Here is a 13,601-nt window from a genome sequence, read left to right on the forward strand (position 1 = left end):
AATGAATAAAAATCATGAAATTAATAATTATGTGTGAATTATGTGAAATATACATACAGTATCTGATAAGTGTTGCCCCTGACCGGTTCACATGCTACCTGCCTCTTAAGCTAGTGAGTGCCACATATGCTACCAGATTTAGCCAATTAGCATCTGGCAGCTAGAACAACAACAATGTATTTCTGAATCAACTGTCTTGCTCCTGCTGTAAATACACAAAAATACACAGACTCACCTCTGCTTTCATTTAGCTTAACAAGGTTATATGCTATTCACCTAACTGGCTAACTAGCTTGCTGGGGTTGAGAGCTTGGTTTATTACTGAGTTTCAAACAGTTAATGATTCATAGTAACTTGGCCGTGGTTTGTCTAGTTAGCTGCTAGGTAGGTAGCATTAGCAGTCTTGTTAGGCTAAACAAAAGAAGGGAAAGGTGCAGTTAGAAAGAAATAATTAAAGTGGGTAGGACTGTGTTTAATTTCAGCTGCTTGTAATTGGTTGATTCAAAATTCCTTTTGACGATGTTGTTGCTCGAACTAAGATGTGCTAACCAGCGAAATTTGGTAGCATTTGTTTAGCTTCCTAGCTTAAGAGGCAGGGAATATGTGATTGGTTGATAGATGAGCGGTTGGTGATAACACCTCTGTCATGAAAAGTGACAATATGAAATAAAAGTGTCATTATTAAAACTGATCATATGAAATAAAAACGCCTATAATTAAATAAAAAGGACATCCAATAAAACTCTGTTATTATTAGAATAACATTTCATAACAATGACTTGAGGTTTCTCAGTTTCTTTGCAAATTGTTGGTTAATTTTTATATGTTGCATCTATATTATTTACATAGCAGGCACAGAGGAAATGTATTAATTACATTCATTGGTATGTGTATAGAGGGATGAATGCCTACATGTGGAGGCAGATCACACAAATGTGTCAAGGAGAAGATCGAGCACCTCCTGCATGTGTACAAAAAGATTCACATTCAAAGAACCTGACGTGGAACCTCAGTTTAATCGCAGTCGTCACGAAAAGAAATATCACCAAGTTTTTTAAATATAGAACATTTTATTCCAATTTTGAGTAAATGGTGCTGAAATTCTGAAGTAAAGATTTTAATATCAACAGGACCTTTGCATTTAAATAGTAACACTTTACATGCCTTCATCCAGTGACAATGAAAAGCTTCCTTAAAAAGTTTTTTTGTCATTTATTTTTCATATTTCCCTTGTAAGAAATAGTTCAAGTATAAAAATTCCCAACAGTGTAAAATAGCCCATCTGATGAATATTAAGCAAAAGAAGCACAGCTACTGAAACCTCGACGACGACTATACATTCTAGTGGAGAAAGCAGCATTTTTGCTTGTTTTTTGTGAAAATTATTATTATTTTTTTCCTCTCATCTAAACACAGAAGAGGCAGAGTACAATATGCATGCAAACAGGCCTGCATTTAAATAAAGTTTCTTCCCTACAAAAGGCATAAAGGCATTAAGCTAATATGTAATGTCATGTTCTACAGAATCAAAAAAAAATAAAAAAATAAAAGTACAGTGCACATAACAGTATCTTAAATAACTCCTACATCAACATTTTTTGGTTGAGTATGTTAATAATAATAATTATAATAATATTATTACTAAAACTAATCAATAACTTATATATGCCTTGAGATGAGTACATAATGATATTAATACAGTACCGCCACTAAGTCTCTACTCTCAGAGCGTCAACATAGTCAACCCTCAAAAATAAATATCTTAAATAGTAGATTTCTCTCTTTTTTTCTGTTTTTTTCTTCTTCTCTTAAATAGCAGTAAAAATGTAAGGCACACAGACAAACATAATGTCAAAGAGTCAAACCCCCGTCCTCTCCACCCCACCTGGTGTTCTTGACAAGGCCATTTGTTGGGGTGGCTTTGGTGAAAGTGTGTGTGTGTGTGTGTGTGTGTGTGTGTGTGTGTGTGTGTGTGTGTTTGTGAGCGTGTACCTGACACCAGACTACAGCAGCACAGAGGTGGAAGTGCTGACAGCTGCAGGGCTGAATGACTGGGGGGCTCTGCTGTGGGGCTCTGTGTTGGGTGGAGGGGTGTGAAGTTGGTTCCCAAATGGGCCCGGCCAGGGATTAAAATGTGACAACTCAACAAACGAGCACAAGTGATGCGTTCTTTCCAGAGTGATCTGTCTGTGTGGTGCTGGAGCAGCTCTGTCCACCCCCACCAGCAGCTGCTCTCTCCCTCTTTCTTTCTCTTTTTCTGTCTCTCCATCCCAGAGCCACAGAGAAACACAACTGTGCTGCCTTTGTCTTTGACTGCTATGTGTGCAACTCTGGATGCATGTGTCGGTGTACGTGTGAGTGAAACATGTGGAAAAGCAACTGATTTAGTGTTTCTCATTGTCTGAAGCCATTTTCAACCTCTCTCCTTTTGTCAGTGCGTTTGTTTTGTTTGCCAAGTCCCTCTTTAGTCCAAGAATCAAGTCAGAGTTGATGACATTTTCAGTTTTTTGCTTCTTTTCTTGGTTGTTTTGTCTCCTGGTGATTTGTTTGCTTTGCATAGGTCAAGAGGTCGAGACACAGAGTAAAAAAAAGGGACATTCAGCATCAGGAAGATAAAAAGGTAGTTCTTCAAATATGTGTGACACGACGAGTTACGACTCTTCGACTTCCTGACAGAGGTCACGTAATAATAGCCAACACGTTGGAAACGGTTCCATTTCCCTGATTATCAGAAAATATTAACTCCAAAAAATGCACTTGAAAAGACAAAAAGAACAACAAGAGCCCCCAATGTGTAACAATAACAATAATAAATATAAATGTTATGAGGGCATCAAATAACTGAAAATACTTGGGGAAAACCACAAGTGGAAAAAAAATAGAACAGTTTCCTAAGCTAACGTTAAAGACAGCAATAGGACTTAAAGGCTTAGTTTAACACCTATACCAACCACAGGGATTAGTTCCTGCATTTCTTCTCTAGAAATAAGTACTCTACTACAATGATAATAGTAATGATAATAATAATAATAGTAATAACAACAACAATAATAATAGTAAATCACTTTCCATTATTTGTTCTGTGACTTTTTTTCATTTTCTGTTTTTTGGTTGAAGCACAGCAAGTGGGAAAGTTACTGTAAAAAGTTCCCACCTCACCATCATCATCACTACCACCACCACCATCATCACCACCACCATCATCACCACCTTTTTAAAGCAACTCTGCCTCTGAGTCGCTGACACGCCCACCCTTAAGGCCACTCCCTCTTCCTTTTCCTTCGCTGCTCCTTCAAGTGACCAATCAGCTGTGGCTGCGGGTGGGCCTCCTCCCTCTGTATGTCCAGTGGTTGCAGTGGCTGCTATTGCATGCGGTCGGCTTGCAGCTGCTGAGGCTGGTACTGACCAAAGGCTGCGGCTGCAGCGGCGGCTGAGCCCGGCGCAGCGGTGGCTAAAGGCTGCTGGACTGCATAGCCGTAGCCGGCAGTAGCCACGTAGCCTGCGGCAGCAGGGGATGCAGCATAGGGATACTGCTCGTATGCGGCAGCGGCGGCAGCGCTGGCTGCGGCTGCAGAATACTGCGCGTAGGCAGCTCCGGTGTAGTCGATGTAGGGGGAGGAAGCGGTGGCAGGTGCAGTGGCTGCAGGTTGCACATGAGGGATGACCACACTAGGCTGTACGAAGGCCTGAGGGTACACATAGTGGGCCGGGATGCTGTGAAACAAACACATGTCGCAGATTAGTTTGATTCACCCAATCTGAGAGTGATAGCACCCACTCTAAAACCCAAACCCAACTCCATCACACTGCGGCCAAGCGCCCTCCCACCACCCAACCCCAGTCCAATCCACCAGTCAAGAACACCAAGGAAATGCCTGCTAGTAGGGATTAGAACAATATAGGGTTGCCAAAATAGAAATCTCTCTGTGAAAAGAAGACTAGAAGGTGAGGAAAAGTTTGAACTCCCAGAGGTGTTTGACCTCTGGGTCACTCAAATCTACTGAAAAATCACATTTGTATGATCACATTTGGAGGAAGTGATGATGTCATGTCCTTTATGGGATACAACATTGGGTTTCATATTTCCTGTTTTGGTCAGTTTGGAGCTTGTGGTTGTGGAGACAGAGCTACAGAGAGGCAGAGGGAGGCGAAATGAAAAGGAAAAGTTGGGGATCTGTAACCTGCAGCTTGTTTGTCCGTCACATGTGGATTTGGCTCTGGTGCCGTCCCACTGCCTGCTGGAGGGCAAGTGGGTGGGGAAGAGAGGGAGGGGAGGCTTACAGTGCCGGGGGCAGGAGGGGTGCGGACAGAGGAGATGAGCCCAGGGAAGCATTGTGAAAATGTCACTGCCACTTTGACAGCTGGACAGTTTTCAAAAAGGGACGCTGCTGGCCATTTCCCCCTCTGTGTCGGGACAAAGAGACGGGGAGGCAGCGGGGGGAGCCGGGACTAGGCTCCGCACCCAGAGGGATGTTTCGATTAAATAAACAATTATGAACAATGAGCACATTCTGCCCTCCATGACATAGCCTTATCCCGCCCCCCACACTCTATAAGGTCTGGAAACTCAGTCGGACAACAAGCATGAGGGGGGCTTTTGAAATTTACACTACTGGTTCAGAGAAGAGCCAACTTTTGACTGTAGGTGGAAGCAAAAAGAAAAAAACCTGAAAGCTTTAGATCTTGTATGAATTTGAGTTTTTGATGTACTGAAAAATCCTCCCTCCACTTTAGAGATAAAAGAAGAGTCAAATTCAGTGTGTAGATCAAATGGCATGAGAAGCATCATGCTCCACAGAAACCATTTGATACTTGTTGCACAGGGCTCCGACAACAGCTATGTGGCTGTAGGTGAGTTTGAATGAAGGTGGCTCAAAGATCTGTTGAAAGAAAATCAAGGAAACCAAATATAATCAGCCGAGTCTGCGTGAATGAACATCGGGTGGTCACTTTTTGAGTCTGGATCCGGAAAGAAGAGAGGAGGTGCAGAAAATGTTAAAGGTTGGAAGGCAGGATCTATCGTGGCAACCCTATTGTCAGCACTCCATTATCCAATCCAACCCACATCTCAACCGAAAACAGTGCGCCAGGAGAAAAACAGGAAAAACAAAACAACAGCAAGGCGTCAGAGAGGAAAAAATATGTAAAAATAGTCCACCTAGACTAGACTGATTACAGAAACAACGACAACAATAAGGGCACAGCACAATCACTCGACTGAAGACACGAAAAAGAAAAGGGAAGGTATAAACTGAGTAAAAGGGTATACAGAGGTTTGGTGTGGCTGTCAGAGCAAAGAGCAAAGGTCAGTGTTTTTACTGTCAGATGCCTGCACATAAAATGGTGCACAAACACACACACACACACACACACACACACACACACACACACACAAGTTAGACCAATCTCTTGACGGCCAGTAACTAAAATGTTAGCACTGAACGGAGCTAGTGTTTGCTGCTCTAACTGGAAGGTCCCCAGAAAAAGGCCTCTTATCATCATGTGATTCTGAAACTCTCCTGTGAAATGAGCACTAATGAAACTCAGCACGGTGAGGCAGGTTTCCAGAATGATTTCAGAGGACACCGTCTATAAAGCCGAATGAGAAACTCCCACACAAAAACAGCGGAGAGACATTTCCCGTCTGTTGTCAGAAGTCAAAAGTGAAATCACTGATTTATTCACTAACAGTAGAAAGAGAGGAAACTCCTCATGCTGGAGGTGGACGACACACTGACTGGCCATTGTCCAGTATGTAATAAAAAGCTAATATTAGCCTGATTGGTCCAATGCCAATACACACTGTCATTGCAGCTCTCATGGTTACACATTTATTAGACTTACAGTACAAGAACATTGTATCTTAATTTTTGCAATGACAGTTATCTATTAAACTGCTTTTCACAAATCAAATAAAATGTGGTCAACTCTACACTAAACTGAGGATTACTGATTCGGTTTGAACATGTTTTTCATCATAAATATTCCAGGTTCTTGCATGCTGTGCTTACAGGGGCATACTTTTAAAGGTACAGTCACAATGGTACGTGTACAGTAGACGTAGTATGTAAGCAAAAATTGAACTAGCCTGGTTACAGCGTGTGAATTCACAGTGACTGTATGGTATGATTTAAATGTACACGCCTGAGACGTTTGCTTTAGCCAGTCAGAACTGTTAGATGAAAAACTTGAGCCTTGAAAAAGAAATGATGATTTAAAGAGGAACATTCATTAACGTCTGTTTACAGGTCTTGGGGAGCACTTCTGCATAAGTGAAAGTTGTGTAAAACCTTCAGCAGCTGTGTGAAGTCTGATAAACTCAGCATCAGATGTGGCTCAAGACTACAAGTTTGACACTCAACAGAATCTGGGGGTGTGGAGTTAGAAGGAGGTGAGCTCCGACCTCTGTAGGCCGCTCCTCATCTCTGCTCGAGGCCAGCAGCTCCCGGCTACATTACTTGGTACTAGCAATGTCTGACTTAGCCGTTGGCAGTTGAGGTGCATTGTGGGTAGCCTAGGCACCAGGTATTGAAAAGGAAGAAGAATGCATGGAATGCAAAAGATGATGCTACTGCTGCATCAATTTTTATACTTTTTTTTTCCAAGCAAAACTGTGAGTCAGACAATGTTCTACATGTTTACAATCACTGGAGCTTTCTTTCAGTAGAGCTGCTTGAAGCATCTAACATAGCTGCAAACCCAGTTGCACAATTTTAAACAGCAGCTACTGGATGTGATTGAGTGTGGAGGCTGCAGCTCAGACAGTAACTATTTGTGTAACATTTTAAAAATGAGCTTCCAGCGGTATGCACCCAGCTCCGCCGCTCTTGAAATCTAACTCCTCGCTCAGTGCATTTTGGGTTGTAACTGCTGTCTCCAATTCCCAACTACCACTGTATCTGTGGGATGGTCTGGTGAACTAACAGACACACACACACACACACACACACACACACACACACACACACACAGCATAAGCAGATTTTGGTCATGGGAAGCAAAGCTCTGGCTGACCCGTCCCAATGGGCCCTAATGGCCCCTAATAAAATAAGAAAATAATAATAAAAAAAAACTGTATTTTGTGAAGCCCGGCATCTATAGTGCGATGACTCGTTCTTTGTGTGTACATGTGTGTGCCTTTACTGGAATGTCATGTTCACACAACCCAGTGGCTATTAAAGTTCAAGGCTAAATAAAGGTTCCCTGCCATCATGCATACTGTCTGTGGAGGGAGAGAGCACAAGTACAAATGTACACAGAGATGAGAGGATCTGATGTGTGTGTGGTCAGTTGTGTGTGTTTGTGAAAGTGTGAGAGGTTGACAGCACACACACCTTTCATAATCCACACATAGAAAGCTATCAGGATCAGGTTAGTTTGTGCAGACGTTTCCCAAATCACTGCTTACTGAAGTTTATTAATGACAAAACTAGTGACCAAGTACAAACTAGTTCAAGATGTAATCAAGTCAAGATCACAGAGTACGGCGAGAGACTTTTCATAAGAGTTTCAAATCTAAAAACCTGACTTGCAAATGCTTTGTATGAAACCTGGGGCTTCCATTGGAGTTTTCATCATAAGCAAACATTCATTTTGAGTTTTCTCATGAGGAATTGGCAAACCTGAGCATCCACGGCATTGAAGACACTGAGCGAAGGATGCTCTTTAATCTAGTTGATGAATTTATCTTGGATCATTACACTCACAGTTGCATTCTTGTTCTCCACTTAACAATGTGTCTCTGCGTACTCTCAAATCTGGACTTCCTTGGTCAGTACTTCTGCCAATAAGTGACAAACTGACAGACACTTCTGGTGGTTTAGACGCAAGTATAAAAACATGGAAATGCTGAATGTCCACGTGGCCCCTAAAACATCCACTCTGACCATGTTTAAATGGCCCCTGCTCTGCTCTTAGATGACTGAGACAGACGTTCTCGCACCCAACTCACACACACACACACACACACACACACACACACACACACACGCACACACACACACACACACACACACGCACACAAAACACTGAGCTTCATGCGACTGCAGTGTCAGCATTCGGGGCTTTGTGTGGCACAATGGGTGTGCTTGTTTTCCTTAACACCACGAGCCCATGTGACGAAAGCTCGCTCCGAGAGAATGAGAGAGAGAGGGAGAGAGGGAGAGAGAGAGAGAGACATCCAGACATTTGTTTGTGTCACACTGGACACTTTGGCGAGCTGAGCTGAAAATGAGCGTGCATGTGAACGGACAAAGACACACACACACACACACACACACACACACACACACATATAACAAGAACACACACTCATATGCACCAATACAACCTGACATGTATTCACATAAATACAGATATTGCTATGACTAGATTTCACGTGATATCTGATTGTCGGCTTGTCATTCATTCATAAGACATCCACATTTATGATGTGACCACAAGTCTCGCGTATGTGGTGCAGAGAAGACCGAAGACAATGAGGGACAGAGACAGGAAGGAGGACAAGAAAGCTGTAATGAATGGACAGAGTGAACCAGCAGTAATGTGGCAAAGAGACACACTTTCACAGTGACTTTGTTACTGCTACGTTGTGTTAATGTAAGAAACTGCTAGTAACACCAGGAAGATGCTATAAGCACACACTATGCACGCATTAATGTGAGGAGTGGGAGTAAGGAGGTGATTGAGGGGTGGGGGACATAACATCACACAGAAAATTCACCACTCACCCCAACAAGACACATGAAACAGCACATCCTGTTAAACAACACAGGTCAACAACAAGCTAAAAGCAGTAAAATAAATAAATAAACAAAAAAAACTTTGCTCTTCCTTGGCAAAGTTAACACGCTTCCACAAAAAAAAAAAAGGAAAAAGAACACCCCAAAAATTCAATCAATCCAGTTTTCTTTTTTTTTTTTTCTTTTTTTTTTTTTTGGTCATTAAAGAAAGCACACGGTTTAGCTAACAACACCACTTCATAACCGCACACAAAGCTCTAAGTTCTATTCAAATAAAATAAAACAAAGGTCAAAACCCACGTACATGCATCTATAATCACCATTTCGTGAGCTTGTTTGTGTGTGTTTGAGTCTACAGGTAATTCCTTTCTCTGATCTGTGATTATGTTCGCAGAACTATTCCACAAACCAGCACAGTTAGCTTAAGCGAGAGCGAGCCTGTCGAACCAGAGAAAGATAGATAACATTGAGTCAGGCTGGAAGTTTCCATCATTGTCCACTCAGCACACACACACACACACACACACACACACACACACACACACACACACCAGTGTGTATTCACACTCACACACAGTTTTACAAACAGGCAAACCTAGAAAAGGCAGTCTGACAGGCTGTTTGGTGGACAGTGATAAAGGAAAAAGCTACACACAACTTAATGTCCACCTCTAATTATCAGCCATCAGTTACGTTTGGGGAGAAAAGGGATAAAATACACACAAAAAAAATCAGAATAATAGATCAATTATCACACATTAAACTGAGAAATGGTCAAATTAACACAGGCTTGAATAATCTAGTCTCTACATAAGCAATGTGTACATCCCAACATTCCTCTGAAATACATGTGGACTCATCAGTACTTACCCATAAGGCCTTTGGATGAATGCAGGGTGAATTTGGGGAACACCAAAAGTAAAGCCTGCAAAACAGATAAATTCAGACAGCATTAAAAAAGAGTTTGCTGTCTCCACTGATATAGTATCTATACCCTAATAATGTCCTAACATGCTGTTATATCAGATCAAGCTCACAAACAAACAAGCGAACCCTGAGGTGAAAAAAGGATTGACTCGATTTTCTTGTTTGCTGCTTTGCCAATAAAACCAAGTCCTCGCTGCCAAACAAACACTGTGGGAACTTTAAACAACCATATTTGTCATGTCTGACTGCCAGTTTTTGTGCTTGTTGAGAAAATGAAAATATGTCGATATTATGAAGCTACTGCGTTGATCCTTGATTGCGTTTACCTGGCTGCATCACCCGAGGCTTGGCCCCCAGGTAGGCCAGGTTGACATTGGCCTTCCTGCCGTCAATGATTGGGTTGGGGTCCTTACAGGCTCGGTCTGCAGCCGAGCGGTCCGCCATTGTCACCTGACAGAAGAGGACAAAGCATGAGAGAAATGTGGACGTTTGAAGCAGGTGTGTTAAGTGAAATTCCTTTCTCGCAGACTCAGCAGGTTGCCTTAAGAGCACATAGTTATGTCAAAAAGCATCACGAATCCAAAATGTCATTTTGGATACAGGTGTGGGTGCAAGAGTTGTGTGCATATTAATCCTCTTTCTGTGTGAGTCTCTGCATGAGCAGCCTTCATTAACAGCAAGTGTTTGGCAGCACACACACATCCATCACCCTCATGTGAACGTGTTGAAACTATCAGCAGTGAATGGGAGCCAGGCTGAGATGATCGACTGAGCTTGGCTCCTACAACAAGCAAACTTCATGATTCTGCTCAGCCGGCGTCTCTCTTTTTACAGCCTTTCACTCACCGACCCGGCCAAAAGAGTAAGTTTTGAGGAGAAAATAAAGACAAAGAAGGGGAATAATGTAAGATCGTGATGTTGCTACAACAATAAAGACAGGATTTAGGCAAAAGTTGGAGTGAAATCTCAGTTTTACATGTTGAAATGATAGATTCCACATATAAATACAGATATTTGTACATATCGATGGTGCAAGTTTACATCATCTTCTGCTAACATGTGCCAAAGTAAGTTCTCACACATTAATATCTGAAGAGGCCAAATAAGGTTCGCTGTCTAGATCCCTCTCTGGCTCGTCCTGTTGCATGTATATTTCTAAATCCATCTGTTGCATGCATGAATGAATAAGTCATCTAAAGGAGACATTTTAAAAATACTCTCTGAGTAGCACTGAGCTACTGGTTGCTTCATGTCTCCACAACTGTGTCTGAAATGCTTTATGTCTGTCAGCTTTTATGACACGTGGGAGCAAAAACATTTCACCAGCGTTATGAGCAACGTTGTAAACAGCTCTGGAGATGATGAAACCGCTCGAGAAAACCGCCCTGTAATATCAAGACATCATTATGAGGTTTCTCTCAGCCCACCAGAGCTGTCAGAGCGAGGGGCAGCTCACTTAAAAACGTGTCAGGGCGCATACCAAAGCGCAACAAGGTGGTGGGTGCCAGATTGCAACAGAAGCCAGTGACAAATTTAAGTTTAAGAAAACGTAAACATCCCGTGACTGCAGATAAATTAGAGTCAGTCATGATGTCGGAGGCTCACAAACAGCAACTTTCACAGGATTTTTTCCACATGCGTAAAAGCGTTCGGTTGAGTTAAAAGCTGCGTAAAACTGATAGGCGTGTTATTAATAAGCGATACTTACGAATCCATAACCCCTAGACTTGCCGGTCTGTCTGTCGGTGATGACCACCGCTTCTTCAATCTCACCAAACACCTCAAAATATTTCCTGAGACTTGAATCCGTGGTGTGGTAGGGCAGACCCCCGACAAAAATCTTCGTATAGGTCGTGTCCTTTTGCGTGGTGTGCATCGTTAGTGCAAAGTACAATAAATAGGAACAATAAAAAAAAGAATAGTGCAATGTCTCCTTATCAGTAATTCTTTGGATGAAGAGAGAGAGAAAGAGAGAGATCAGCCGGCTCTGTGACTTTGTCAGAAGAGAAAACAAAACAAAAACTCGACAAAAATGAAGCCTGGAGGTAGATTTATCTTCCGACAGTTAAGAGCGGAGTTGTATGGAGCGGATTGTCCCAGAGAGACCATCAGGTGTTTCCAGCTCTTCTTCGTAACTCTGCTGTCTAACTAAATAGGTTTGGGACCCATTCCTAAAAGCGCTGCTCCTAACTCCACCCAGCTTTCAGTTCATCTCTGCCCGCCCACCAGCGCGCACAAACAGCTGGGAAACCTGCACAGTGTGAAACGCTGGAGCTCCTTCACGACAAAGATCTGGCCCGTCTTTGCTAGAATCACGTTTAACGAACCATCAGGGGCCGACAAAACCTGATTCCAACGTTGGTGACAAAGCCGCCAATGGCTCATGCGAGAATTAATCAAACAGAGTGAATGTTTGTGTGCTTTCACTGCTTTAATAAAAATTTATGTTGATTTTAGTCGTCTCTCTCATTGGTAAGATGAAAAGAAGATCAGGATTTGACTTTTCCGTGTAAAAGGTCCGTCCTGTCTCTCTGTAGGCTTTCATGGATAAGGCCTCCTGCAGAAACATCAGAGGGTGCACACAGCTCAGCAGCAGCAGCAACAGCAGCAGCAGCAGCAGCGAGCGGCCAGACAGGTGCTGCTTTGAGGCTCGACTAGAAGGATCAGCCTTCAAGACAGTCCACTTGTGGGGGGTTGACAGAGTTTTGGCAGTTTTTCCATGCAGACAGCCATAAGGCATGCAGTTGGCGCGGACGGTGCCCTGAGTTTTAAAGTGTGGTGAAACTTGATCGTCTTTAAAATGTTTAAGGAGTTTAATAGTTCATTCACGTAATGGTAATTGGTTAGAGGCCCTTTAGATGAAAAGGTTTTACTAGATAAACCTTTATTATCTTGAAAAGGCGGCGATCACTTTTCAATAATTTAATCAGGTGAGAACTTCAGAAGTCACAAACGCGCCGTGCGTCATAGAATTACGCACAGCTATTATGATGGGAAAGGATCAGGTAAAGCAGTCAGAGATCAATCCAATCAAGTGTCTGTGAACATCAATGATTAAAATAACTAGTGAAGCTCCTCTGCGCTGAGCTGACTGCTGGATGGATGTCCTTTTGAACAGCCAGCATGAGTAATTCACCTCCAGTAATGTGAGAGGGAACCCTGCTGTTAATCATTCATGGCGGCTCCGGCTTCTGTGAGCGTCCTACATACAGTATATATCTGTGTCTCCATGGAACGCGGTGAGTCGACAAAGTTGCACACGGGGCCATCATTGTGTTTTCACGTTTGTTGTGGATTAAGATGTTTAGTGTCAAATCTTTTGCTGCCGATTACATTGAGTCACAGGCAAGTGGTCCAAAATGGCCCTCAAACTTGCTTGTCAACACTGTTAACAAAAAAAAAAAAAAAAGTTTGACTGATTGATTGTCCCGTTTGTAATAATAAAATAATACAAACTACAAGCAAAATGTGTAGTCTTGTGGAAAACAGTATGACGAGGATTGACTGTCGCATCTATCTGAATGACAATGAAGGAAATGCAACCTGATCGAGCGTCTTTCTGCGGCGTCTCTGTTCACCCACTATTTTATTCATGCGGCCGCACGCGCTTTAAAGTCCGACTGGAGTCGAGAAAAAAGGGGGACCAGTATCGAGTTTCCCAAGCTCAACAATGGGGATCCGATCAGGTTGCGTCCAATTGTTGTTTTCTTTACATGTGCAACATGCTGACTAGTCTGAATCCTCTTATACAATGACAGGCTGTGGCCTCGTTCAAAGCTTTGCTTCAATTTCCAATAAACTTCAGAAATATTCCACATCACATGTGAATGTATCAGGAATAATGACCAGAAACGGACTTTATAAATGTGGTTCCCTTCTTAACTGGAGCCTGCCTGTCAGTTGATGCCAGTGTGCACATTTTCATATTAATAT

The 13,601-nt window shown here is 42.5% G+C and overlaps 1 protein-coding gene across 1 annotated transcript; it reads right to left on the reverse strand.

Moving 5' to 3' along the window:
* Positions 1-3,221: 3,221 nt before the first annotated feature.
* On the reverse strand, positions 3,222-11,785 carry rbm24a (RNA binding motif protein 24a). The gene is made up of 4 exons (XM_076755041.1): positions 11,377-11,785; positions 9,995-10,118; positions 9,612-9,666; positions 3,222-3,714 (listed from the first exon to the last, which is right to left on the reverse strand). Exons 1-4 carry the CDS (start codon positions 11,542-11,544, stop codon positions 3,363-3,365), a joined length of 699 nt encoding a protein of 232 aa, XP_076611156.1. The 5' UTR covers positions 11,545-11,785; the 3' UTR covers positions 3,222-3,362.
* Positions 11,786-13,601: the final 1,816 nt, after the last annotated feature.

Source organism: Chaetodon auriga, chromosome 17 (genome assembly GCF_051107435.1).
Source record: "Chaetodon auriga isolate fChaAug3 chromosome 17, fChaAug3.hap1, whole genome shotgun sequence".
Taxonomy (NCBI): Eukaryota; Metazoa; Chordata; class Actinopteri; order Chaetodontiformes; family Chaetodontidae; genus Chaetodon; species Chaetodon auriga.